This window comes from Salvelinus fontinalis, chromosome 4, assembly GCF_029448725.1.
Source record: "Salvelinus fontinalis isolate EN_2023a chromosome 4, ASM2944872v1, whole genome shotgun sequence".
Classification (NCBI taxonomy): Eukaryota; Metazoa; Chordata; class Actinopteri; order Salmoniformes; family Salmonidae; genus Salvelinus; species Salvelinus fontinalis.
This window is the reverse complement of record NC_074668.1, coordinates 50176578-50203539: the sequence shown is the minus strand read 5'-3', so window position 1 is coordinate 50203539 and position 26962 is coordinate 50176578. Positions and strand designations below refer to the sequence as shown.

General features: G+C 41.8%; 2 protein-coding genes and 1 non-coding gene across 3 annotated transcripts; 1 reads left to right on the top strand and 2 right to left on the bottom strand.

The window, feature by feature from the left end:
- The first annotated feature begins 9376 nt into the window (after positions 1 to 9376).
- Positions 9377 to 18973, top strand: tti2 (TELO2 interacting protein 2). Its single transcript, XM_055920479.1, has 7 exons — positions 9377 to 10770; positions 10971 to 11157; positions 11271 to 11363; positions 11524 to 11708; positions 11885 to 12028; positions 12123 to 12279; positions 18659 to 18973. The coding sequence occupies exons 1-7, from the start codon at positions 10067 to 10069 to the stop codon at positions 18740 to 18742; spliced, it is 1554 nt and encodes a 517-aa protein (XP_055776454.1). The 5' UTR covers positions 9377 to 10066; the 3' UTR covers positions 18743 to 18973.
- mak16 (MAK16 homolog (S. cerevisiae)) lies at positions 18917 to 22749 on the bottom strand. Its single transcript, XM_055920480.1, has 10 exons — positions 22556 to 22749; positions 21912 to 21961; positions 21640 to 21749; positions 21443 to 21507; positions 21204 to 21355; positions 20993 to 21047; positions 20739 to 20813; positions 20488 to 20598; positions 19711 to 19776; positions 18917 to 19610 (listed from the first exon to the last, which is right to left on the bottom strand). The coding sequence occupies exons 1-10, from the start codon at positions 22568 to 22570 to the stop codon at positions 19401 to 19403; spliced, it is 909 nt and encodes a 302-aa protein (XP_055776455.1). The 5' UTR covers positions 22571 to 22749; the 3' UTR covers positions 18917 to 19400.
- Positions 22750 to 26576: 3827 nt separating this feature from the next.
- On the bottom strand, positions 26577 to 26674 carry LOC129854663 (small nucleolar RNA U13). The gene has a single exon (XR_008759368.1). It is a non-coding gene; the product is annotated as a small nucleolar RNA U13 (small nucleolar RNA).
- Between the last annotated feature and the right edge of the window lie 288 nt (positions 26675 to 26962).

Genomic DNA, 26962 nt, shown 5'->3' with positions numbered 1-26962 from the left:
AACTTGTCAGCTCGGGGATTCAATCTTGCAACCTTTCGGTTACAAGTCCAACGCTCTAACCACTAGGCTACCTGCCTGTTTTTCTAAACAGTGTATTATTTTTCACATTATTTCCTCACTCAATCAATATATGCATGTTTTCATATTGTGTTTTCCCATCAATGATGGTCTTTTCCCCTCCTCTTAGGCTGTAAGCTTGGCCAACAGGCAACTCCTAGGCTGTTACTCTGAGATGACAGAATAGGAACCTGTTTGGCTTTCTAGATAAATGTGTGTGATAATTAAACAGAACTGCGTCATTCATAGACTGGTACAAGGATGGAGATATCACATGTGAAGTAACCTATCCTGGACATCGTCACTACCCAAATGAGTCAAATCTGTCATTGTCTTTACTTGTGGTCAAACCAATAGAACACAAATTTAAAAAAGGCATTGGGATATGAAGATTTCCATTAAATTTACTAGTAGATGCTATGAAAGTCATCATTAATTGCATTGACACATTTTGGAATTATAACCAAACTTAATCATACATTGCCAGACGACATTACTTCTCTTAGATTATTTTACAAAGGAATTTTACTGTTTGAGTGTAGAATTAAACATAGCTTTGCCTTAAAGGGACTATCTGTAATTTCAACAGCCTGACCCTGAAATTTTGGCTGGTAAACTCAACAACAAAAAAATATTTGTCACAAGCGCCGAATACAACAGGTGTAAACCTTACCGTGAAATGCTTACTTACAAGCCCTTAACCAACAATGAGGTTTTAAGAAAAATAAGAGTTAATAAAATATTGACAAAATAAACTAAAGTAAAAAAATTAAAGAGCAACAGTAAAATAACAATAACGAGGCTATATACACGGGACACCAGTACCGAGTCAATGTGCAGGGGTGCAGGTTAGTTGAGGTAATATGTACATGTAGGTAGGGGTAAAGTGATTATGCATAGTTAATAAAAAGGGGGGGGGGGGGTGGTAGGGGGCCTCCCGAGTGGCACAGCGGTCTAAGGCACTGCATCACATTTGCAAGCTGTGCCACTACAGATTCTGGTTAGAGTCCAGGCTCTGCCGCAGCCGGCTGCGACCGGGAGACCCATGGGGTGGCGCACAATTGGCCCAGCGTCGTTCGGGTTAGGAGAGGGTTTGGCCGGCAGGAAAGTCCTTGTCCCATCGCGCTCTAGCGACTCCTGTGGTGGGCCGGGCACATGCACGCTGACACGGTCTGACACGGTGTTTCCTCTGACACATTGGTGTGGCTAGCTTCCGGGTTAAGCGGGCATTGTGTCAAGAAGCAGTGTGGCTTGCTTCTGTCGTTTTTAGGCTTTAGAATGTTTACAAATGTATTAAAAACAAAAAACAGAAATGCTTTATTTCCATAAGAATTCAGACCTTTTGCTATGAGACTTGAAATTGAGCTCAGGTGCATCCTGTTTCCATTGACTATCATTGAGATGTTTCTACAACTTTATTTTTTATTTAACTAGGCAAGTCAGTTAAGAACGAATTCTTATTTACAATGACAGCCTACCCTTAACACCGCTGGGCCAATTGTGCGCCGCCCTATGTGACTCCCAATCATGGCCGGTTGTGATACAGCATGGAATTGAACCAGGGTCTGTAGTGATGCCTCCAGCAGCTTAGACCAATGTGCCACTCGGGAGCCTCATTGGAGTCCACCTGTGCTAAATTCAATTGATTGGACATGATTTGGAAAGGCACACGCCTGTCTACATAAGGTCCCACAGTTGACAGTGCATGTCAGAGCAAAACCGAAGTCGAAGGAATTGTCCGTAGAGCTCCGAGACAGGATTGTGTCGAGGCACAGAACTGGGAAAGGGTACCAAAACATTTCTGCAGCATTGAAGGTCCCCAAGAACACAGTGGCCTCCATCATTCTTAAATGGAAGAAGTTCGGAACCACCAAGACTCTTCCTAGAGCTGGCCGCCCAGCTAAAATGAACCATTGGGGGAGAAGGGCCTGGTCTGGGAGGTGACCAAGAACCCAGTGGGCACTCTGACAGAGCTCCAGAGTTCCTCTGTGGAGATGGGATAACCTTCCAGAAGGACAACCATCTCTGCAGCACTCCACCAATCAGGCCTTTATGGTAAAGTGGCCAGACAGAAACGACTCCTCAGCACATGACAGCCTGCTTTAAGTTTGCCAAAAGGCACCTAAAGAACTCTCAGACCATGAGAAACAAGATTCTCTGCTCTGATGAAACCAAGATTGAACTTTTTGGCCTAAATGCCAAGCGTCACGTCTGGAGGAAACATGACACCATCAGCTGCAGGGACTGGGAGACTAGTCAGGATCAAGGGAAAAATGAACAGAGCAAAGTAAAGAGATATCCTTTATGAAAATCTGCTCCAGAGCACTCATAACCTCAGACTGGGGCGATGGTTCACTTTCCAACAAGACAATGACCCTAAGCACACAGGCAAGACAACACAGGAGTGGCTTCGGAAAAACTCTGGGTGGCCCAGTTGTATACCTGTTGTATTTGGCTCATGTGACAAATACAATTTGATTTGATCTGATTTAACTCTACAACGTGTCGAAAGCATCCAACAGGGATGCTGGCCCATGTTGACTCCAATGCTTCCCACAGTTGTGTCAAGTTGGCTGGATGTCCTTTGGGTGGTGGACCATTCTTGATACACGTGAAACTGCTGAGTGTGAAAAATCCAGCAGCGTTGCCATTCTTGACACAAAGCGGTGCGCCTGGCACCAACTACCATAACCCGTTCAAATGCACTTAAATCCTTTGTCTTGCCCATTCACCCTCTGAATGGCACATATACACAATTCAAGTCTCAACTGTCTCAAGTCTTAGAAATCGTTCTTTAACCTGTCTCCTCTCCTTCATCTACACTGATTTAAATGGATTTAACAAGTGACATCAATAAGGGATCATAGCTTTCACCTATGTTAGGTTCTACATAACAAGGTAAAAAATGACGGACAACTATAAAAGCTCAAACCAAGTTTATTCACCCAGTGGGTCAGACAGCTGAACAAAGACATGTTCCCACCAGCACAAATACAGTACACATACTCCAATTTAGGTGAACTCCTCCTTCGCTCTAAACATTACATCGTCATTGCGAGGCAGGAAGTCAAGTGATATGGGCAATAAATTGTTCCTTCTCCCTTAATGTGACCTGACCTGACCTGACCTCGGCCCCCATTCCTGACTAATCCACAGCTCTCCACCCTTATCAGTGACCGCAACCAAGCGGTTGCCTTTCCTTTACTCAGTACATTCCAAGCCCCGGGCTCATATCCAACCTTAATTGACTCCACCATATACATTCTTCCTACAGATAACCATTAACTTCTGGTGTAGCAACCAGACTGTAGCCCTTCCTTTCCATAGAAAGTTAAGCAAAGTTGCTATTCGTCAAAAAGGTTATTAGAAATGTTATTGTGCTATTTCTTATGTTTCTCCTTAATTAAGTGAAAAATTAAGACGAAATTAGATTCTTGAAAATAAAGTTATTGGATTTGTTCTTAATTCCAAGATAGCTGAACCCTTGTCTCCAAGATGGCTAAACCCTTGTCTCCAAGATGGCTAAACCCTTGTCCTAAACTCTGGGCAGTGAGAGAATAAGATCATGAAAGCAATAGAACATGTTTAATTCACTCATTGATTATTTTAAACCATTAAAATCATTAATATACTGTTGAGGAATTGCACTTAAGAACTATCTTATTAACTTTTTTAGAAGCTTAAGTTTTTCCATAAGAAGTGTTTTGTGAATTTGGGCCCAGGTGTTCATAATGTTTTGTACAATGTGTACATGTAAACAAAACGCTTTACTTTTGGTATATACTATACAATTTGTTTTACTAGTTATCAGTTCTGAGCTAATTGATTGAGTCATATTTAGTATGTATAATAACAACTGACAAGAAAATCATATCAAAACTTATGTGAATAATGCATTGTGAAAAGCAGATACTTAGATGTAATGTGTATGCCAATTGTATGATTGATTTGAACAAGTGAACAAGTGACTTTGTGAATATGTAAATATGTGAATATGAATATGTTTGTTGTACAATTGAAAATGTACTTGTTTTGAAACATGTCCCATTTTGATGATCTGTTGATTTATGTGCTAGTAGTTGTGAAAATGTACCACATAATTCCACCAGTGATTGAAGAAAACTGTAATAAAACACCCTAGGAGACCAGGAGAATGCTTTTGTATGTTACTCAATCCCTTTGACATCCTACTACAGTATAACTTCTCTCTGTTTGACAAAATGAATCAGTTTACAGTGTATGGTAACACTTATTTTGATAGTCTGTAGAGCATAGACAGATGGACAGTAACATTTCAACTAACTACTACCCTATCCTTAACCCTTACTCTTATCCTAACCCTTATTCTAAACCTAACTCTAACTGTAACCGTAGCAAACAGTTGCTTATCAACACAGTTTATTAATAGTATGACTATCTGTAGAACATCTACAGATGGAAAATCCGGACTATCCAAATAAATGTGACCCAGTGTATTGATTAAAAATAATTTAATGAATCGAATATACACTTAACCCATTTCAGCAGTACATTGTAAAATACACCATAACTTTCAATTGTGTCTCGTTCCATTGTGCCACATGATTTCTCCATATAGCCGAATGGCTTGCTCCGTTTCAAGCACGGTTTCAAGCCATGCACTCTTCTCTATATCTTAAATATGTTTCTCAAATCTTTTTATTTCACCTTTATTTACCCAGGTAGGCTAGTTGAGAACAAGTTCTCATTTACAACTGCGAACTGGCCAAGATTAAGCAAAGCAGTACGACACAAACAACAACACAGAGTTACACATGGGATAAACAAACATACAGTCAATACACAATAGAGAAAAAGTCTATATACAGCATGTGCAAATGAGGTAACATAAGGGAGGTAGACAATAAATAAGCCAAAGTGGTGAAATTTTACAATTTAGCAATTAAATACTGTAGTGATAGATGTGCAAAAGATGAGATAATGGGGTGCAAAGGAGCAAAAAAATTAATTATAAATAACATGGGGATGAGGTAGTTGGATGGGCAATTTACAGACGGGCTATGTACAGGTGCAGTGATCTGTGAGCTGCTCTGACAGCTGATGCTTACATTTAGTGAGGGAGATATAAGACTCCAGCTTCAGTGATTTTTGCAATTCGTTCCAGTCATTGGCTGCAGAGAACTGGAAGGAGAGGGGGCCAAAGGAGGAGTTGGCTTTGGGGGTGACCAGTGAAATATACCTGCTGGAGTGCGTGCTACAGGTGGGTGCTGCTATGGTGACCAGTGAGCTGAGATAAGGCTGGGCTTTACGTAGCAAAGACTTATAGATGACCTGGAGCCAGTGGGTTTGGCGACGAATATGTAGCGAGGGCTAGCCAACGAGAGCATACAGGTCGCAGTGGTGGGTAGTATATGGGGCTTTGGTGACAAAACGGATGGCACTGTGATAGCCTACATCCAGTTTGCTGAGTAGAGTGTTGGAGGCTATTCTGTAAATGACATCGCCGAAGTCAAGGATCGGTAGGATAGTCAGTTTTACGAGGGTATGTTTGGCAGCATGAGTGAAGGGTGCTTTGTTTGTGAAATAGGAAGCCGATTCTAGATTTAATTTTAGATTGGAGATGCTTAATGTGAGTCTGGAAGGAGAGTTTACAGTCTAGCCAGACACCTAGGTATTTGTAGTTGTTCACATATTCTAAGTCAGAACAATCCAGAGTAGTGATGCTAGACGGGTGGGCAGGTGCGGGCAGCGATCGTTTGAAGAGCATGCATTTAGTTTTACTTGCATTTAAGAGCAGTTAAAGGCCATGGAAGGAGTGTTGTATGGCTTTGAAGCTCGTTTGGAGGTTTGTTAACACAGTGTTCAGAGAAGTGCCAGAAGTATACAGAATGGTGTCGTCTGCGTAGAGGTGAATCAGAGAATCACCAGCAGCAAGAGCAACATCATTGATGCATACAGAGAAAAGAGTTGGCCAGAGAATTGAACCCTGTGGCACCCCCATAGAGACGGCCAGAGGTCCGGACAACAGGCCCTCCGATTTGACACACTGAACTCTATCTGAGAAGTAGTTGGTGAACCAGGCGAGGCAGTCATTTGAGAAACCAAGGCTGTTGATTATTCCGATAAGAATGAGGTGATTGACAGAGTCAAAAGCCTTGGCCAGGTCGATGAAGACGGCTGTACAGTATTGTCTTTTATCGATGGTGGTTATGATATCGTTTAGGACCTTGAGCGTGGCTGAGGTGCACCCATGACCAGCTCGGAAACAAGATAATGTGTACGTGATGACTGGGGTGCACAGCGAGGTGCACAAGATTTTAAAGGAAGAATGTGCATTGCCCAATTTGGTACTCATCTGCTGTGTGTGCCATTCTTTACAATTGGCTGTCAGTGCAGCATCCAAAGAAACGATCCATAGGAGTGTTGAGTACTTAATCAAAGAAACCTACAACTGGTTTTTGATTTCCCCAAAACGGTGTGAGGCGTACAAAGCAGTATATGCCACCATTAATTGTGGCCAGAAACCCCTGCAGATCACCAAAGTATGTGCCACATGTTGGCTATCGATTGAGCCTGCGGTAACTCGTAAATTGAGCCAGTGGGAAGAACTGAAACTCCACTTTGAGTTGACCAACACCAGTGAGCGTTGCTACATGGCGGATGTGCTCCACTCCATGTACATGGACAAGACCATCTACGTCTACCTGACATTCTTAAAATCAATACTGTCCAATGTACAAGTTGCAGTGAAGTCATTTGAGGGAGAGCAAACAGATCCTGTCAAGCTTTTGGACAATCTGGTACACCTCTTAACATAAATTTGCAGCAGAGTAGTCAACCCTATGGCAAAAAGTGATGTCCTGAAGGATGTCATTGATGGACATCTCAGTACATCACCGTACCTTGGGTACCTTTCGAGACCACGGTGTACCAACTCAGTCTTGCGCCAGAGGACGAAAAGGTCATTCGGAGACAGTGCATCAACTACATTGTTGCTTTAAGCAAGGAGCTGCAAGCAAGACTCCCAGACAACCTAGAAGCCTTGCGAAACATGGCCTTGTTCAGTGTAAAGGAAATGCTAAAGCACAATAAAGGCACCACTGAAATTATTAAAATAGCTGAGCTACTGGTGTACCAGGCCCAAACAATTGATAAAATTGTTTCCCAATGGAGAAACATTCATCTGTTTAGGTGGGACTCAACTGAAAATCCAGTCGAGTTTTGGAGTGAAGTGAATAACTACACGGACTCTTCCGGGTCAAATCCATTTGAAGAACTGTGCAAAGCTGCACTCACTGCCCTCTCCTTGCCAGACTCAAATGCGGAGGTTGAACGGCCATTCAGCCAATTGAGTGTGGTCAAGTCAAAGTTAAGAAATAGAATGTCACTGCACACTCTCAACTCCATACTCCTGGTGCGGTATGGACTGAAGCTGGCTGGTGATACCTGTTACCAGTATAAACTACCAAGTGAAGTTCTGCAGCAGGTTGGCACCACAGCAGCATACAGCTTTAAGACCACTCCATCCTCTTCTGCTGGTTCCAGCTCTGTGACAATGCAGTTGGACAGTGAAGATGAAGAGAATTTCCTTGAATCTATGATTCATGATATTTAGTACGCATGCAAGGAGTGGACTTTCTGGAACTGGCGGAGACACACAGCTGATAGTGGCAGTGTGCACTGCAGTGTAGGGGAGAACAGTGGCAATATCTAGAGGAACACATTGAGCAGCTAGCCAGCCAAGCAGCACAACAACCTGGAGAGAGCTGGAGAGAGATACCTAGCGCACACAGAATTATTTGAGTTAAGTTGCTTGTTCAATAAGATAGCATATATATCTTGTTATTAGCATGTACCTAGAATTGTTGATCAGTTAGGTAGCATGTTAACTAACTACCAATACACTGCTTAAAACTAAACTCAGCAAAAAAAGAAACGTCCTTTCACTGTCAACTACGTTTATTTTCAGCAAACTTAACATGTGTAAATATTTGTATGAACATAACAAGATTCAACAACTGAGACATAAACTGAACAAGTTCCACAGACATGTGACTAACGAAAATGGAATAATGTGTCCCTGAACAAAGGGGGGGGGGGGGGGGGGGGGGCAAAAGTAACAGTCAGTATCTGGTGTGGCCACCAGCTGCATTAAGTACTGCAGTGCATCTCCTCCTCATGGACTGCACCAGATTTGCCAGTTCTTGCTGTGAGATGTTACCCCACTCTTCCACCAAGGCACCTGCAAGTTCCCAGACATTTGGGGGGAATGGCCCTAGCCCTCACGCTCCGATCCAACAGGTCCCAGACATGCTCAACAGGATTGAGATCCGGGCTCTTCGCTGGCCATGGAAGAACACTGATATTCCTGTCTTGCAGGAAATCCCGCAGAGAATGAGCAGTATGGCTGGTTCTCTACAAGCCCTCAGTCCAGCCTCTCTCAGCCTATTGCGTACAGTCTGAGCATTGATGGAGGGATTGTGAGTTCCTGGTGTAACTCGGGCAGTTGTTTTTGCCATCCTGTACCTGTCCCGCAGGTGTGATGTTCGGATGTACCGAACCTGTGCAGATGCTGTTACACATGGTCTGCCACTGCGAGGACAATCAACTGTCTGTCCTGTCTCCCTGTAGCGCTGTCTTAGGCGTCTTACAGTACAGACATTGCAATTTATTGCCCTGGCCACATCTGCAGTCCTCATGCCTCCTTGCAGCATGCCTAAGGCACGTTCACGCAGATGAGCAGGGACCCTGGGCATCTTTCTTTTGGTGTTTTTCAGAGTCAGTAGAAAGGCCTCTTTAGTGTCCTAAGTTTTCATAACTGTGACCTTAATCGCCTACCGTCTGTAAGCTGTTAGTGTCTTAATGACCGTTCCACAGGTGCGCGTTCATGAATTGTTTATGGTTCATTGAACAAGCATGGGAAACAGTGTTAAAACCCTGTGAAGATCTGTGAAGTTATTTGGATTTTTACGAATTATCTTTGAAAGACAGGTTCCTGAAAAAGGGACGTTTCTTTTTTTGCTGAGTTTATAATTGTTCAGAATGTGTAGGTTTACTAGTTAAAAAGAAAATAAATTAAATGTAATTGTTCAATATTGTGTAATGTGTAATTGTTCAATAAAATAAAAATATCTGATCATATAAAATGTGTTGTGTTTGTATTACTTTTACAAATAAAAATATGTGATAATAAACAAACAAATCTAAACTAGCAAATGTCAAATCATATTTTTTGCAGAGATGGCCAGTCAATTTGAGTAACATTATTGCATTATTGCGTATTCTACGTAATGATGCGATTTTACGTTATTACGTCTTCACGCAGAGACGTCACAACGTCATTTAGCAACTTTTAGCAACAAATTGACCTGCCTCGAGCAACTTCCCCTGAAAATTAGTTGGCAACACTTCGTGGTTGATGCTTTTTGTCTACTCGCAAATTAATGTATGAAACGTTGATTTGAACCTTCTGACCAACTAGTGGACCAGACGGCGCCCCGCTGTCTGATTAATATCGCGTGATTACTGATGATTGTTCTCGATTATATCGACCTTTTGTTTCTGTATGGGGTGCACCTATCTGTTATAGCATGAGCCAGAGAAGCTCCGCCTACTTCTCTCATTCCAGGAAGTATATTGTCGCGGTCTCGCCCTTCGTCAAATCATAAGCTGCAAATCAAGAGTCCCTCTGCTATTAATACTACAGCTATGAATACGAATGGTTATAAAGTATCACTCAACGGGGGATAGCTTTAGTTTAACGCAGGTTTTTAGAGTATGTCTAGGTAGCTAGCTTGTTAGTCCATGTGGTCCCATCGTAAACGGCTAACTTTAGCTAGCTAGTTGACAGGTTCAACCATAACTTTTACGGATAAGCGTGATATTTTTTTAGATAGCACACATCTACAATAAGGTATGCTTTTGTGCTGGGTCAGAATTGTGAGCTGTCCCATTAATATTGCATGCACGTCTTCTATGTTTTATTGTCACAAAAACAACATAATTCCATCACCAAACAGATATTTCAAAGATGGACTTTGAAATATCCCATATGCTGCAAGACCTACAACAAGGTAAGGCTCCTGAAGAGGGACATTCCCCAGCAGAACCTGATACGCTGCTCTCTCGTCCAGTGGCTAAGGTCCTGCTTCATGTCCAGGAGAAACTCAAGGCACCAGGGCTCACCACAGAACAAAGTGGAGCAATCCTTCATATTGTGGAGCAGCTATTCAGACTGGGGGACAGACACTGGCTTTTTTCTGAGTGTTGCAGCAATCAGAGCACAGACTTGACAAGGGAGTATGTAGACTTTGTGAACTCCCTGACACTGTATGCTGCTTTGCCATTGTGTGACAATGACAGTGGCACACTACCGGAGAGTTCCTTTGAGGCCACCCCGGCCAGAGCCTGTGTCGTGAGTTCAGTAGTCTTAGCCCTGGTACAAAGACTTGGGAATGGAGGAGAGGCTGTTTCCAGCCACTGCCAAGCCACCTCCTGGGTCTTCCTCACAGGTCCACTTGCCCCCCTCTTGTGTGTGTTTGCGTTGACTCATATGCAAGAGCAGGCATGGACCAGTGAGGCCTCCAGAACAGCTGCATCTAACCTCCTGGACTCAGTGGTCCAGGCAGGGGACTGGGAGACCACTTCACAGCTTCTGTTTGGGAAGAACAACACAGAGCCCCAACCAGGAGTCCTTGGCTCCATCTTGGAGATCCTGCAGTCAGATTTAAAAAGGTGAGTTCTGTCAAAATGACTTACTAGTAAATAGTGCAAGTTGAAATTATTCAGAACATTTCAAACACTTTAACCTCCTCTGCGTTGTTGACCATATTTCATCAACATTCACAATCTCAAAACCAAATATCCTTTGCATTATTTTTTCAGTCAGTGCACCGTGCTGTGAATGTTCTAAATGTGTTTATAATGTTTTGCAGGGACAGCTGGAAGCGAAACCAGGCCTCTAAGCATGTATTTGCCTGGATCCTCATGCAGGTGGGCCGGCCGTGGCTAACCGACTATCTGGAGAAGGTTTTCCCCCCTTCACTGCTGATGTCGGATGATTACTGCACTGACAACCAAGTGCTGGGAGTACGCTGCCTGAATCACATTGTCCTCAATGTGGTGAGATGTACTATATCTCTCTGAATTTTCAGATAATGCCGTTATCTACAGTAATGGGTTGTAAAACTGTGTGTTGTTTTGTGTATCTGTTCAATTAACGTTTCCCCCTTCAGCCTGCTGCCGATCTCTGTCAGTACAACAGGGCCCAGGTGCTCTACCATGCCCTCTTCAACCACCTCTACACATCTGAGCCTCGGCTTATTGAGGTAATGCTGTGGCTTTCAATGGCATTAACAGCTTCTGTATGTACAATGCACCGACCAACATCTCATAATACATTTTGTATGTACTAGGTAACCAAGTAGCCTCATTCACATCATGGTATTCTATTGTTCCATATACTGTATCTTCCCCTCTGTGGCTCAGGTGGTCCTTCCATGCCTGATAGACCTTCTGCCTGTGTTGGAGAAAGACCCTGCTTGCACTGGGCTCCCCAGGAAGCCTAACCGTTATGACGAGGTGCTGCGGCTGACCCTCACCCATATGGAAATGGAGCATAAACTTGCACTTCGGAGTGTCTATGCCAAGTTTCTGGAACACTTAATTGAAAAGTGAGGTCTATCTCCTCTTGCTAACAATTGAATGGATTTTCATTACACTATTATTACACTGAGTATCTGTGAGAAATTGCATTTGTTGTGATCTCGTGGTTCTGGTAAATGCCATTTTAAAAATGTAAGACAATATTTAGGAAATTCACTTTTGGATTGTACTTTTCTTTTGTTAGGATGGGTATCGTCATTGTTCGCCATCTGAAACGATTGGAAAGAGTAATCATTGGGTATCTAGAGATCTCAGACGGTCCTGAAGAACAGACTAGACTGGCTATCCTGGATGCTTTAGAAAAGACCCTGCTCATCGCTTGGCCAAGGTTGTCATTACTCCCAGCAAATAACTTAGACTAATGGAAATCCCATCTCTGTTTTTGGTGTCATGCTGAGTGTTTGTGTCCTCTGGACTTGCAGAATGGAGTGCCGTCTTTCCGCCCTGGTGCAGAGTCTGTTGAGGCTACTGTGTGACCTGTCCACAGAGTCCATACCCCCAGCAGTGAGAGAGGAGCTTGTCACCAAGGCCACTCATTGTCTGCTGCTGCTGGACCACTGCACCCAGGGCAAGCTCAAGGTAGGCATAAAACAGTATCGCTGTACCACTCAGGGTCTTGGGTCAGCTTTTAACCTCCAAGTATATTACCTGTTGAATACAACTTGGCAATAATCAGAAGTTGATTTAGGGCTCGATGAAGAGCTGCACTAAAGTGCATTAGGTATTTAAAGGCGACGTTTCAGCGCTAGCGGAGACTGCATTCACAGTAAACGCTACATACGTCAGCTCAATCCTAAAATTACCTTTACATTTCAATCAAGCTATAAAGCTGATTTTCAGCGATACGGATTGATTTGAGCCCCTAGAGCAGCCATATTCAACAGATCCGGACTCAGAACTGGGTCAATACGGACCACGAGTCCTGCATATACAGTGCATTCGTTAAGTATTCAGACCCCTTTCTCAAAATTGTTATGTTACAGCTTTCTTCTAAAATTGATTAAATTGCTTTTCCCCCCTCAATGTAACACACTACCCTATAATGACAAAGCAAAAACTGTTTTATTATTTTTGCAAATTTGTATTAAAAAACATTTATGTAAGTATTCAGACCCTTCACTCAGTACTTTGTTGAAGCACCTTTGGCAGCAATTACAGCATCGAGTCTTATTGGGTATGACACTACAAGCTTGGCACACCTGTAGTTGGGGAGTTTCTCCCATTCTTCTCTGCAGATCCTCTCAAGCTCTGTCAGGTTGGATGGAGAGCGGCGCTCACAGCTATTTTCAGGTCACTCCAGAGATGTTCAAGTCCAGGTTCTGGCTGGGCCACTCAAGGGCATTCAGAGACTTGTCCTGAAGCCACTCCTGCGTTGTCTTGGCTGTGTGCTTAGGGTCGTTGCCCTGTTGGAAAGTGAACCTATGCCCAAGTCTGAGGTCCTGAGCCCTCTGGAGTAGGTTTTCATCAAGGATCTATGTACTTTGCTCCGTTCATCTTTCCTTGATCCTGACTAGTCTCCCAGTCTCTGCCTCTGAAAAATATCCTCACAGCACGATGCTGCGACCACCATGCTTCACCGTAGAGATGGTGCTAGGTTTCTTCCAGATGTGACGCTTGGCATTCAGGCCAAAGAGTTCAATCTTGGTTTCAACAGACTAGAGAATCTTGTTTCTCATGGTCTAAGAGTCTTTAGGTGTCTTTTGGCAAACTCCAAGCGGGCTGTCATGTTAAGTTTATGTTTTAAGTATCCCTATATTTCTGTTATTACGGGGCTATCACTCAGTCAAGAGTGCGCATGGGCAGGAAGTCTTGTCGTTGATGGACCTAGCCTTGAGGGTAATGGCTACTTGTAGTGTGTTCATATAGTATAGTAAACTTTTTTAAACTGGAACCTTGTCGTTGTGTCATTGGTAGCAGAGGATGGTTTCTAACTACAATGTGCCACCTCGCTTCGACGAGAAGAGGTCGTACGAAATTTGGAAAAATGAACTTGGAATCTGGACACGCGTTACTAATCTGGACGCGAAAAAGCAAGCACTTGCGGTGGTATTATCGCTCGAGGGAAGAGCGAGAGATACAGCCCTAGAAATATCCGTTGAGGATTTGAACAAGGATGACGGTATGGGAACTTTGATCACAGCACTGGATTCTGTATTTCTTAAAGAAGAGAAAGACCATGTCTACGAGGCATATTCAAACTTTGACAGTGTTACGAGAGATATTTCAGTTGCAATGACGGACTACATCATTGATTTCGAACAGAGGTACAATAGAATGCGAAAGTACGACATGGTTCTCCCGGATGCAGTGTTAGCGTTCAAGTTGCTAGACACTGCCTGTCTAGATGGTAGGGAGAAACAGTTGGCTTTGACTGCTTGTACTGTGCTGACTTTTGCATCTATGAAGTCGGCACTAAAATAATATTTGGTGAAAAGACGTCTGTCGCGCCAATAACAGATGGAATGCAAGTGAGTGACGCAGCATATTACACGGAGCAGCAGAGAAAAGGCGCCAACAAGTCACGTTCTCAAGACAACCAGAAGAGGGCGCCATTTCCCGGCACAAATCCTTTGGACAAAATATGGAAGGAGATTGAAATGTGCTATTTGTCAAAGCACTTACCATTGGGTTAAAGACTGTCCTCATAAAAATGAACAAGTTAAACTAACAGAGGAAAATGTAAACACAGAGATAGAGCAGTGTAACATTACACTGTTTTCAAATGAATTTGATACTGAGATTTTTATAGTTGAATCCTTAGGATCTGCTGTGATTGATACTGCATGTACACGGACAGTGTGTGGTGCAAAATGGCTTGATAGCTATGTCAGTGAACTAAATATGAAAGAAGTACAAAATATGATTGACACACCAAGCAAAAGAGCTTTCAAATTTGAAGATGGGAGAATTGTCCATTCTACCAAGAGAGTTAAGATACCAGCAAAAATTGGTCAGACTAAGTGTCACATTGAAACAGAGGTGGTCCCTACAGATATCCCCTTACTATTAAGCAAAGCTTCCCTCAAGAAGGCAGAGGCTGTACTAGACATAAAAAATGACAAGGCAGTGATGTCTAAACAACCAGTGACTCTTGAACTTACTACCTCAGGCCACTATTGTGTAAACATTTTAGACAGACATCTCACAGAGTCCATGCAAAAATGAGATTCTGACTGACACAGAGCACATGGAGATTCTGAGAGTCACAGAGAACATGAGCACTAAAGAAAAGCACAAAGTATTGCAAAAGCTTTACAAACAGTTTGGACATGATACAGTTGACAGACTTCAGAAGTTACTCAGCAGTTCAGGGAATAATGATGATGAGAAGTATGAAATTCAAAAGTGTGTGTATGGACTGGCAGATGGATCACTCTACTGGTACAACAAAGTCAAGGCAACAATGCTGAATACAGGTGGAAAAATGTCACAAGTGGATCCTGCAGTCTTCTATTGGCTTGATCAAGACTGCAATGTGACTGGAGTACTTGCCTGTCATGTTGATGACTTTATCTGGGGTGGCTCACAGACCTTTGCTTCAACTGTGATTCCACACCTCAAAGCTGTTTTCTAGGTTGGCCTGATCATACATTTTTGTTATGTTGGCATAGAGTTTATTACAGTTGATGGCAAAATACTGATGCAACAGGAGAGCTATATCAAGAATCTTCAACCCATCCACATGGATTCTTCAAGAGCCGTATAAAGGAATTCCCCTCTATGTGGAATTGAAGCTGATAAATTGAGGTCAAAGATAGGACACATTTTATGGGCTGCGAGACAGAGTAGACCTGGTTTGATGGTTGCAACTTGGCATCTAACACAAAACACGCCACTGTACAAACCATTCATGAGGCAAACAAAGTTGTTCGTAAACTGAAATCACAAAAAGTGACTTTAAAGTTTCAGCATGTTGGAAAAGATGACTCTTTGAAACTAGTTGTCTTCAGTGATGCTTCGCTAGGTTAACACTGGTGGGACAAAACGGCACTTTCTACCTGTAGTTTGTGTCCCTGTCAACTACTCATTATTTGATGCTGTTAAGTCAACCAAGTCTGTCAGAGAAAAGACTTTGAGATTAGCAGCATCAAGGAACTTATTCAAGCACAGAGAATCCAGCGGTCAACCACAAAGGAAAAGCTTGCTGACTGTCTGACTAAAAAAGGAGCATCTGGTTTTGTGCTCCTACAGGCTCTTGCTCCTACAGGCTCAGTAATGGAAAGTGGCAGCTTGAGTAATACAAATAAAAACTGTCACACAACCCATTTGTAATGGGGATCTTGAATAATACTTGGACATTTAATTATGTTGTTGATGTTTTTAAAAGGGGGAGATTGTTAAGTTCATGTTTTAAGTATCCCTATATTTCTGTTATTACGGGGCTATCACTCAGTCAAGAGTGCGCATGGGCAGGAAGTCTTGTTGTTGATGGACCTAGCCTTGAGTGTAATGTCTACTTGTAGTGTGTTCATATAGTATAGTAAACTTTGTTCAACTGGAACCTTGTCGTTGTGTCATTTCGAGTTAACAGTCATGTGCCTTTTACTGAGGAGTGACTTCAGCCTGGCCTATCTATCATAAAGGCCTGATTGGTGGAGTGCTGCAGAGATGGTTGTCCTTCTGGAAGGTTCTCCCATCTCCACAGAGGAACTCTGTCAGTGACCATTGGGTTCTTGGTCACCTCCCTGACCAAGACCCTTCTCCCCCGATTGCTCAGTTTGGACGGGCGGCCAGCTCTAGGAAGAGTCTTCCAAATCATGTCCAATCAATTGAATTTACCACAGGTGGACTCCAATCAAGTTGTAGAAACATCTCAAAGATGGCCAATGGAAACAGGATGCACCTGAGCTCAATTTCAAGTCTCATAGCTAAGGGATAGCTTATTATGTAAATAAGGTATCTGTTTTATGTTTAATAAATTAGCAAACATTTCTACCATCCTGTTTATGACTTGTCATTATGGGGTATTGTGTACAGATTGATGAGAGAAAAAATGTAGTCCATTTTAGAATAAGGCTGTAACATAACAAAATGTGGGAAAAGTCAAGGGGTCTGAATACTTTGTGTGTGTGTATATATACACTGCTCAAAAAAATAAAGGGAACACTTAAAAAACACAATGTAAATCCAAGTCAATCACACTTCTGTGAAATCAAACTGTCCACTTAGGAAGCAATACTGATTGACAATAAATTGCACATGCTGTTGTGCAAATGGAATAGACAAAAGGTGGAAATTATAGGCAATTAGCAAGACACCCCCCAAAACAGGAGTGATTCTGCAGGTGGTGACCACAGACCACTTCTCAGTTCCTATGCTTCCTGGCTGATGTTTTGGTCACTTTTGAATGCTGGCGGTGCTCTCACTCTAATGGTAGCATGAGACGGAGTCTACAACCCACACAAGTGGCTCAGGTAGTGCAGTTCATCCAGGATGGCACATCAATGCGAACTGTGGCAAAAAGGTTTGCTGTGTCTGTCAGCGTAGTGTCCAGAGCATGCAGGCGCTACCAGGAGACCAGTACAGTACATCAGTACATCAGGAGACGTGGAGGAGGCCGTAGGAGGGCAACAACCCAGCAGCAGGACCGCTACCTCCGCCTTTGTGCAAGGAGGTGCACTGCCAGCGCCCTGCAAAATGACCTCCAGCAGGCCACAAATGTGCATGTGTCTGCTCAAACGGTCAGAAACAGACTCCATGAGGGTGGTATGAGGGCCCGACGTCCACAGGTGGGGTTTGTGCTTCCAGCCCAACACCGTGCAGGACGTTTGGCATTTGCCAGAGAACACCAAGATTGGCAAATTCGCCACTGGCGCCCTGTGCTCTTCACAGATGAAAGCAGGTTCACACTGAGCACATGAGCACATGTGACAGACGTGACAGAGTCTGGAGACGCCGTGGAGAACGTTCTGCTGCCTGCAACATCCTCCAGCATGACCGGTTTGGCGATGGGTCAGTCATGGTGTGGGGTGGCATTTCTTTGTGGGGCCGCACAGCCCTCCATGTGCTCGCCAGAGGTAGCCTGACTGCCATTAGGTACCGAGATGAGATCCTCAGACCCCTTGTGAGACCATATGCTGACACATGCACATTTGTGGCCTGCTGGAGGTCATTTTGCAGGGCTCTGGCAGTGCACCTCCTTGCACTAAGGCGGAGGTACCGGTCCTGCTGCTGGGTTGTTGCCCTCCTACGGCCTCCTCCACGTCTCCTGATGTACTGGCCTGTCTCCTGGTAGCGCCTGCATGCTCTGGACACTACGCTGACAGACACAGCAAACCTTTTTGCCACAGCTCGCATTGATGTGCCATCCTGGATGAACTGCACTACCTGAGCCACTTGTGTGGGTTGTAGACTCCGTCTCATGCTACCACTAGAGTGAGAGCACCGCCAGCATTCAAAAGTGACCAAAACATCAGCCAGGAAGCATAGGAACTGAGAAGTGGTCTGTGGTCACCACCTGCAGAATCACTCCTGTTTTGGGGGGTGTCTTGCTAATTGCCTATAATTTCCACCTTTTGTCTATTCCATTTGCACAACAGCATGTGAAATTTATTGTCAATCAGTGTTGCTTCCTAAGTGGACAGTTTGATTTCACAAAAGTGTGATTGACTTGGAGTTACATTGTGTTGTTTAAGTGTTCCCTTTATTTTTTTGAGCAGTGTATATATATACTGCTCAAAAAAATAAAGGGAGCACTTAAACAACACAATGGTATTTCAAGTTGTGTATGATATAAATCTTAGCTCCAGAACTTCTGAGATAAAGGGGCAAGTTATTGCCACTTACACTGAACAGAAACACAACTTGTTATGTGTTGGTCCCATGTTTCATCAGCTGATGAACGGATTAATATGTATTCCATAGATTAAGGCCTACTTAATTTCATAAGGAAATCAGTCAAACTTTGAAATAGTTGTATTTTTGTGCAGTATTTTAATGGTAACTATTCCTTCTTCAGATGCTTCTAAAGGATGTCGACAGCAGCTGCACCAGCACCTATGTCCTGAGATGCATCGAGACAGTCACAATGGCCCAAAGATGACATATCTAGTGTTCATTCCTCCATTGGAAATAAAGCCCACATCTCTATGGATATCTGGAACAGTGATAAGATGAAGGTGGTTAATTGAGCAGGGCTGACAGAACCTTTATCTCCCTATATGTAGTCTGGCAATATGAGACTGACCCAAGTGCTATTATACAGTAAACTGACATGTTTCATTCTGTACGTCAGTGGATCCCACTGTATTTATTAAAACGTCACTGGTTGAGAGCTGGCAAGTCATTCTTTATCAAACAGCAGAAACTGTAATTTCTTTCAGCCAGGTTGAAGACATTACATTAGACATTACATTGTCAGGCTACTCGGCATTGAGATTAATTAATTTGAACAAATGGGCAGAAGAGGACCTGTCGGTGGAAAAACTGAATCTAAGACAGCAAATTATTTGAAATTGCATACATGGGTGACAATTTAGTGGGGTCAAGCTTGATCACAGGATTACGCCCCGTCTCATAATCCACCCAGGAGTGATACATTGACAAATTACTGGAAGTACAGTCCCATTAGGCAAAACATTCTTGACAGCTCAAAGAACCAAAAGGCTTGATGCCTTCCAGTAGTAATCCTTCCAGACAACATAACCAGGTTAACCTTCCAAACTAAGAAAGCCCTAGAGTCCATGTCAGAGGAGGTCTGACTATGTTGCCTTGCTTTTGGGGACAGGCTCCGTCTCCTGTTCAAACTCAATCTCCACGTAGGCCCTTTTCTTCTTGAATACAGCGCCTTTGAGGGGCATCTTTCCTTTGGAGCCTGAGGCCTCAGTCTCCTCTTCCATCTCTTCTTCAGACTCATCATCTTCACTGGATTCTTCCTGTTCATCGCTGCCTGCCTTCAGATTGTCCATGTCCTTCCAAAGGAGACATGTTTAGTCTTAAAGCATATCACATCCTATATTAGTCAATGTGAGTGATCTTTAGATGTGATCATGCTATATTTTTTTAAGTTACCTCAAAGTCACTGAGATCGCTCTCTTCTATTTCATCCTCAGCAACAAATTCTTTCTTTCCAACATCCTGCAAACACATTCACTTGATTAAAATACATCAGATGGCATTGGGCCTCCCACTTGGGTTTCATTTTGAACAGTGCTAATGTCCCGCACCAGACCCTGCCCAATATATGAGGCATCTTATTGGTTAATATGAGGCATCTTATTGGTTGTGCTGAAAGGAACACTTGCAGTCCAAGGACCAGTCCAAAAACTTAAGATAGTTCTTAAGTGCAATTACTCAACAATATCTTAAGATTGAATGATTTTCATACCTTCTTAATGTCTTAACTATCTTGAGATGTTTGTTGCTAGTCAACCTATCTAGCAAGCAATGGCAATCATGTTAGCATATTTCCTACTGAGATTACTGTTCTAAAACATGTTCTTGGGTTTGAAATGATCAATACTGAAACTTTCAGATGAAGTTTGAGTGAATTAAACATGTTCAATTGCTTTCATGAGCTTATTCTCTCACTGCCCTGAGTTTAAGACAAGGGTTTATCTACCTTGGAATTAAGAACATATCCAATAACTATTTTCAAGAATCTAATTTCTTAACTTGTTGCTTAAAGAGAAACAAACATTTCCAAGAACCTTTGAGGAATAGCAACTTTGCTTAACTTTCTTCATAAGTCTATAGTTAAGGAACAGATGGCAGTTAAGATATTTCTTCTTAAGATTTTGTGAATCTGGGCCCTGCTCAATAGAAACTCAAGTAAGGAGCAGTTGTCACCTCATCATCCTCCTCCTCCTCCTCCTCCTCTGAGTCGGTCTCACTCTCCTCATCCTGGTGCTCCAGTGCCTTATCAAAGGCATGGATGGGGAAGTTGTAGATGTCGCCATACTGAAAGAAATAGAACATTAATACTCAATCTCCTGTTATGAACATACCATATTTGTCTCATGCAGTTTTACATTGTCTGAAACTATTCTTCAGGTGACAAATTGGGAAGTGATTGACACTGTACATAATCATGTATTTACCGTTCCTTGTTTCAGTCTCTCCAGCAGTTCTTTCTCTATTGCGTTATCAAGCTGTGCAGCAATCAGGGCCTTTTCCTGTAAAACAATAGAATATGAATCTCATGCTTAGATCACATTACATTTTTGTAAACCATACCCTTTGACATGAACTCTTGAATCGCCAATGCCTTACAGTCTATTCACCAACACTCCTTGGAGCAGAACAGTTGAATGCCAGGGCCAAACACTACTGAACTGTTTAACCAAGTACGTACCTCTTTCCTTTTCTCTCTTGCCTCCACCTTTCTGCTAAGGGGGACCAGTTTCCTCCTGAAAGATCATACATTTACAGTTAACACGTCATTTGAATAAAATAAAAAGACAAGTTAACATTTACTATACAAGTTAAAGGAAACCAAACTAATTTCCGCAAAGATCAGTTTACGAGTGTGTGAAAGGAATGGTGTATATAGGTTGGATGCTTACTGTCGTTTGAGCGTGAGCTTGCGGATACGGATGAGGTACTGTGTGATCTTGGTGAAGCGCTGTTTACATTTGTGTCTGATGAAACGGGGCCAATAGATCAAGTTCTGGTCAATCTGTTCCAGAGCCTTCTCATAGTTCTTACTAAGTTTCACCTACGAGACAAAGTTGAAGTTAAAGAAAAGACATCAAATATAAACCAATGTCTTAACAGACAGTTCTTTAGTTCTATTGTCACTTACCTTCTCCCACATCCGGGCAGGGAAGGCTGCCCTCTCAATAACCTTCATATATAAGAAACATTGACCTAAGAAAAAAGGTAAGCAGACACATTAAACCTCAATTTGAATTGTAATCAATACCCTTATCAACTACTAAAAACATACTTCCCAGGTGTAGCTAAATATTTCTGATACTTATTTCACAGGAGACAACTTACCTTTCTCCTCTCTTATAGTTGCATACTGACTGTTTGCTAGTGGGCAGGATGACCTATTACAAAGTCCAGTTATATTGTATTCATTCCGGCAGAAGTTCTGAACCTTTGTCCTGTTAAAAGACCAACAGAAACAGCCTTTTGTAAGTTAACAACCAATGAATGACCTTATCATCTTGATAGCTACAACAAATGAGATTGGCGTTAAAAGCACTAAATGGGTTCCACATCCACACACTTGTGAAAAGATTAAACTTCAACAGTGGGTAACTTACTTGACTTTAAAGGAACAGAACGCTCTGTTTCCTATGATATCCCAGATAACCTAGAAATTAAGTGTTAGATTAGTTACCTGGTCACTTTCCTCCAAAACCATCTACCAAATATCTAACTAGGGGCAATTCTACGGTAACAGTGACTCTGATTTTTCACTTTCAAATGTACATGTGCAGTTTGTGCCATCATTTTCATCCGTCCGGTTACTCAAGTAAATATATTTTTACAAAATGTTCAGTGGAATTTTTTCACTGCAGTCCTTGTGTATAGTTTTATGGCTTGTTTTACTTTACAATCGTCGGTTTTTGCTTGACATATATCTTAAAGGAAAATAATCTTGAGTCTCAGCATCACTCAATCACCCTGGAATTGACCCAGCTAGCAAATTTAGCCGGTTTGCTAGGTAACGTTATATGGCAGAATACACATTGATCAAGCTAGCTGGCAAACCAACCAACAAGCTGGCATTTTATGTATCATTGTTCGTCGTTGAAAGATTAGATCATCTATGTGAATACATAATCACAAGTCAATATTGTAGCTACAAGTGTAAAATAAACTGATGTCCAGAGCTCGCTTGTTAGCGCGTGGCGTCGACACAGTCGTGTCTCGGACATCAGCTAGCTAGTATCTCTTCACTTACATCGTCGTGCTGCATTTTTAGTTCCCCACACGAGTGTTGTGAATTCTCCGATTGTTTCAAATATATATTTTTTTATCAACTCCAAATAGTACAACTTTACAGGCAAGGTGTAGTTAGGTTTTATCTCAGTACTACCACATGGAACAATAGGAAACGGACGTTATTCTTCTTCTTTACATTTGTATTGCCGGATCGCAAACGTGAAGTGCATACACCGCCACCTACTGTACTGGAGTGTGACGACATTCACGGGGTGGTGGGCCGAAGCCTTAAAACGTGAAGTTGATCGATCTCCGTCAAAGGAGGAGCTGATTTTTTTTTTGTGTGACATTAACATATTATGACTATAAAATATGTTGGCACCTTCAATAATTGCAATTTTTGTCTATAAAAAGTATATTTCAACACTCGGCCGCTCAGGCAAATTTGCCGAACGCCTAAACATGGAACCAATCAGAACTCCCGTACCAACCCGTCATGATGAATCAACCAATGGCCTGCTTATATATACGACGTAAACACAGCCTTTTGTGAAAACGCGAGTTGCTGTCTGATGAAGAACAGATATTGCTAGCTAGCTCCCAGAATGAAGTACGATACGTATCTGTTTTCGAGTACACTAGAAATATGTCGCATGCAATACTAATTGTCTTGATTGTATGAAGAGGTAACTCCATTGAATGGAGATTTAAAAACGACAACTGCATATGCATATTAGCCAATACATATGGCATAGTCTACACATACAGCATTGTGCTCTGAACTCTAAATCAGATGAGTTCTCAAATAGCAGCTGCCCAATACCAAGGTGGGCATGCATTGGAATATAAAGAAAATATTGCCAATCCATTTGTTATTCTGCTCTGCTATGACTGAGTGAGACTTGTTTCATGCATATACAGTACCAGTCAAAAGTTTGGACACACCTACTCAATCCAGTGTTTCTTTTACTATTTTCTACACTGTAGAATAATAGTGAAGACATCACAACTATGAAATAACACATATGGTATCACGTAGTAACCAAAATAGTGTTATACTAATAGAAATATATTTTATATTTGAGATTCTTGAAAGTAGCCACTCTTTGCCTTGATGACAGCTTTGCACACTTGGCATTCTCTCAACCAGCTTCACCTGGAATGCTTTTCCAACAGTCTTGATGTAGTTCCCACATATGCTGAACACTTGTTGGCTGCTTTTCCCTTTCCTTCCTTTTCAATCAGCTGTCCAACTCATCCCAAACCATCTCAATCGGGTTGAGGTCAGGTGACTATGGAGGCCAGGTCATCTGATGCAGCACTCTATTACTCTCCTTCTTGGTCAAATAGCCCTTACACAGCCTGGAGGTGTGTTGGGTCATTGTCCTGTTGAAAAACAAATGATAGTCCCACTAAGCGCAAACCAGATGGGGTGGCGTATCGCTGCAGAATGCTGTGGTAGCCATGCTGGTTAAGTGTGCCTTGAATTCTAAATTAATCACAGACAGTGTCACCAGCAAAGCACCATCACACCTCCTCCATGCTTCACGGTGGGAACCACACATGCTGAGATCATCCGTTCACCTACTCTGCGTCTCACAAAGACATGGCGGTTGGAACCAAAAATCTCAAATTTGGACTCATCAGACCAAAAAACAGATTTCCACCGGTCTAATGTCCATTGCTCGTGTTTCTTGGCCCAAGCAAGTCTCTTCTTCTCATTGGTGTCCTTTAGTAGTAGTCTTTGCAGCAATTCGACCATGAAGGCCTGATTCACGCAGACTCCTCTGAACAGTTGATGTGGATATGTGTCTGTTACTTGAACTCTGTCAAGCATTTATTTGGGCTGCAATTTCTGAACTTATCCTCTGCAGCAGAGGTAACTCTGGGTCTTCCTTTCCTGTGGTGGTCCTCATGAGAGCCAGTTTCATCATAGCGTTTGATGGTTTTTGTGACTGCACTTGAAGAAACTTTAAATGTTCTTAACATTTTCCGGATTGACTAACATTTCTCTTTGCTTATTTGAGCTGTTCTTGCCATAATATGGACTCGGTCTTTTACCAAATTGGGCAATCTTCTGTATACCACCCTTACCTAGTCATATAACAACTGATTGGCTCAAACGCATTAAGAAGGAAAGAAATTCCGCAAATTAACTTTTAACAAGGCGCACCTGTTAAATGAAATACATTCCAGGTGACTACCTCATGAAGCTGGTTGAGAGAATGCCAAGAGTGTGCAAAACTGTCATCAAGGCAAAGGGTGGCTACTTTGAAGAATCTCAAATATAAAATATATTTTGATTTGTTTAACACTTTTTTGGTTGCTACGTGATTCCATATGTGTTATTTCATAGTTTTGATGTCTTCACTATTATTCTACAATGTAGAAAATAGTAAAAAAATAAAGAAAAACCCTGGAATGAGTAGGTGTGTCCAAACTTTTGACTGGTACTTTACATACAAACAAAGAACACCATCCACTAATGTTTCACCATTTATTCAGTAAGAAGACAAATTGCAAAGGTGTCAGGCAGTATTTGAAGTATCTAAATATTGTGTAACCAACCAATCAATGTATGTCAGTATGAATGAAATTAGTGGGTCCTGTCTTGATCACTATTAGATTTACACTAGTTGTCAGTGGTGTAAAGTACTTTAAAGTGCTACTTAAGTAGTTTTTTGGAGTATCTGTACTTTACTATTTATATTTTGGCTACTTTTACTTTATTCCATTCCTAAATAAAATAATTTTAATAATTAAATAATTTTTTCCCATACATTTTCCCATGACAGCCAAAAGTATTAATTACATTTTGACATGAAAATGGTCCAATTCACACTTATCAAGAGAACATCCCTAGTCATCCCTACTGCTTCTCATCTGGCGGGCTCACTAAACACAAATGCTTTGTTGGTTAATTATGTCTGAGTTTTGGAGTGTGCCGCTGGCTATCCGACAATACAAAAATAACTGGAAAATTGTGCCGTCTGGTTTGCTTAATATAAGGAATTTGAAATGGCTTATACTTTTACTTTTGATACTTAAGTACATTTTCGCAGTTCCATTTACTTTTAGTTCTTAAGTATATTTAAAAGTAAATACTATTAGACTTTTACTCAAGTAATATTTTACTGGGTGACTTTCACTTGAGTTATTTTCTATTAAGGTATCTTTACTTTTACTCAAGTATGACAATAGAGTACTTTTTCCACCACTGCTAGTTGTCCTATAGATTTTTGTAGTCTTAAATTATTACTTGAAATAAACTGAAAGCTAAAATGCTTGTGACCGAACATACAGTTGAAATTTCAAGTTTACATACACTTAGGTTGGAGTCATTAAAACTTGTTTTTCAACCACTCCACAAATTTCTTGTTAATAAACTTGTTAATAAACTATAGACAGATTATTTCACTTTTCACACTGTATCACAATTCCAGTGGGTCAGATGTTTACATACACTAACTTCACTGTGCCGTTAAACACCTTGGAAAATTACAGAAAATTATGTCATGACTTTAGAAGCTTCAGATAGGCTAATTGACATCCTTTGAGTCAATTGGAGATGTACCTGTGGATGTATTTCAAGGCCAACCTTCAAACTCAGTGCCTCTTATCTTCACATTATGGGAAAATTAAAAGAAATCAGCCAAGTTTTCAGAAATAAAATTGTAGACCTCCACAAATCTGGTTCATCATTGGGAGCAATTTCCAAATGCCTGAAGGTACCACGTTCATCTGTACAGGCAATAGTTCGCAAGTATAAAAACCATGTGACCACGCAGCCGTCACACCACCTCAGGAAGGAGACGCGTTCTGTCTCCTGGAGATGAACGCACTTTGGTGCGAAAAGAGCAAATCAATCCCAGTACAACAGCAAATGACCTTGTGAAGATGCTGAACGCACTTTGGTGCGAAAAGAGCAAATCAATCCCAGTACAACAGCAAATGACCTTGTGAAGATGCTAAAGGAAACAGTTTCAATGAATATAATACCTATCACACTATTTTAACCATTTAATGAAATCCTGGTTCATGATCAGACGGTTGAGGTGCATTGCGTAACAATGAGGTCACACCTGTCACAGAAAGACTATGACGCTCCCGATCATCACATTTTATGAACCAAAAGGATCAAACTTGATCAAGGTTCCAAAAGTATTAGAGGAATGCTCATAGTCTTTTAGAAACTGGTTTTGAAACAAAGTCCACGTTTTCTTGTATAATTACATTCAACGAATAGTACAAAAATATCATCACAATTTCTCAACATGAAAGAAAGTCAAATGTTTGTGAATTTCCAATAAAGTACAGCAAACCGTCAGTAGTTCGCGTTATAATATATTCACAACTGATGCATTCTGGGACATTGGATATAGTTAGCAAAGAGGAAGAGTCGAAGCGAGAGCGATAACTCGGCCGG

Bases quoted from the DNA above. Each gene is read 5' to 3' on its own strand.
- mak16 (XM_055920480.1), bottom strand. The intron at 21,508-21,639 runs GTAAGTTGTCTC...CTTTTTTCTTAG, and splicing joins AACTATAAGAGAGGAGAAAG to GTCAATGTTTCTTATATATG. The intron at 21,048-21,203 runs GTAAGCATCCAA...ATGATCTTTCAG, and splicing joins AAGCTCACGCTCAAACGACA to GAGGAAACTGGTCCCCCTTA.
- tti2 (XM_055920479.1), top strand. From the start codon at position 10,067: ATGGACTTTGAAATATCCCATATGCTGCAAGACCTACAACAAGGTAAG. The intron at 10,771-10,970 runs GTGAGTTCTGTC...AATGTTTTGCAG, and splicing joins CTGCAGTCAGATTTAAAAAG to GGACAGCTGGAAGCGAAACC. The intron at 12,029-12,122 runs GTTGTCATTACT...CTGGACTTGCAG, and splicing joins CTGCTCATCGCTTGGCCAAG to AATGGAGTGCCGTCTTTCCG.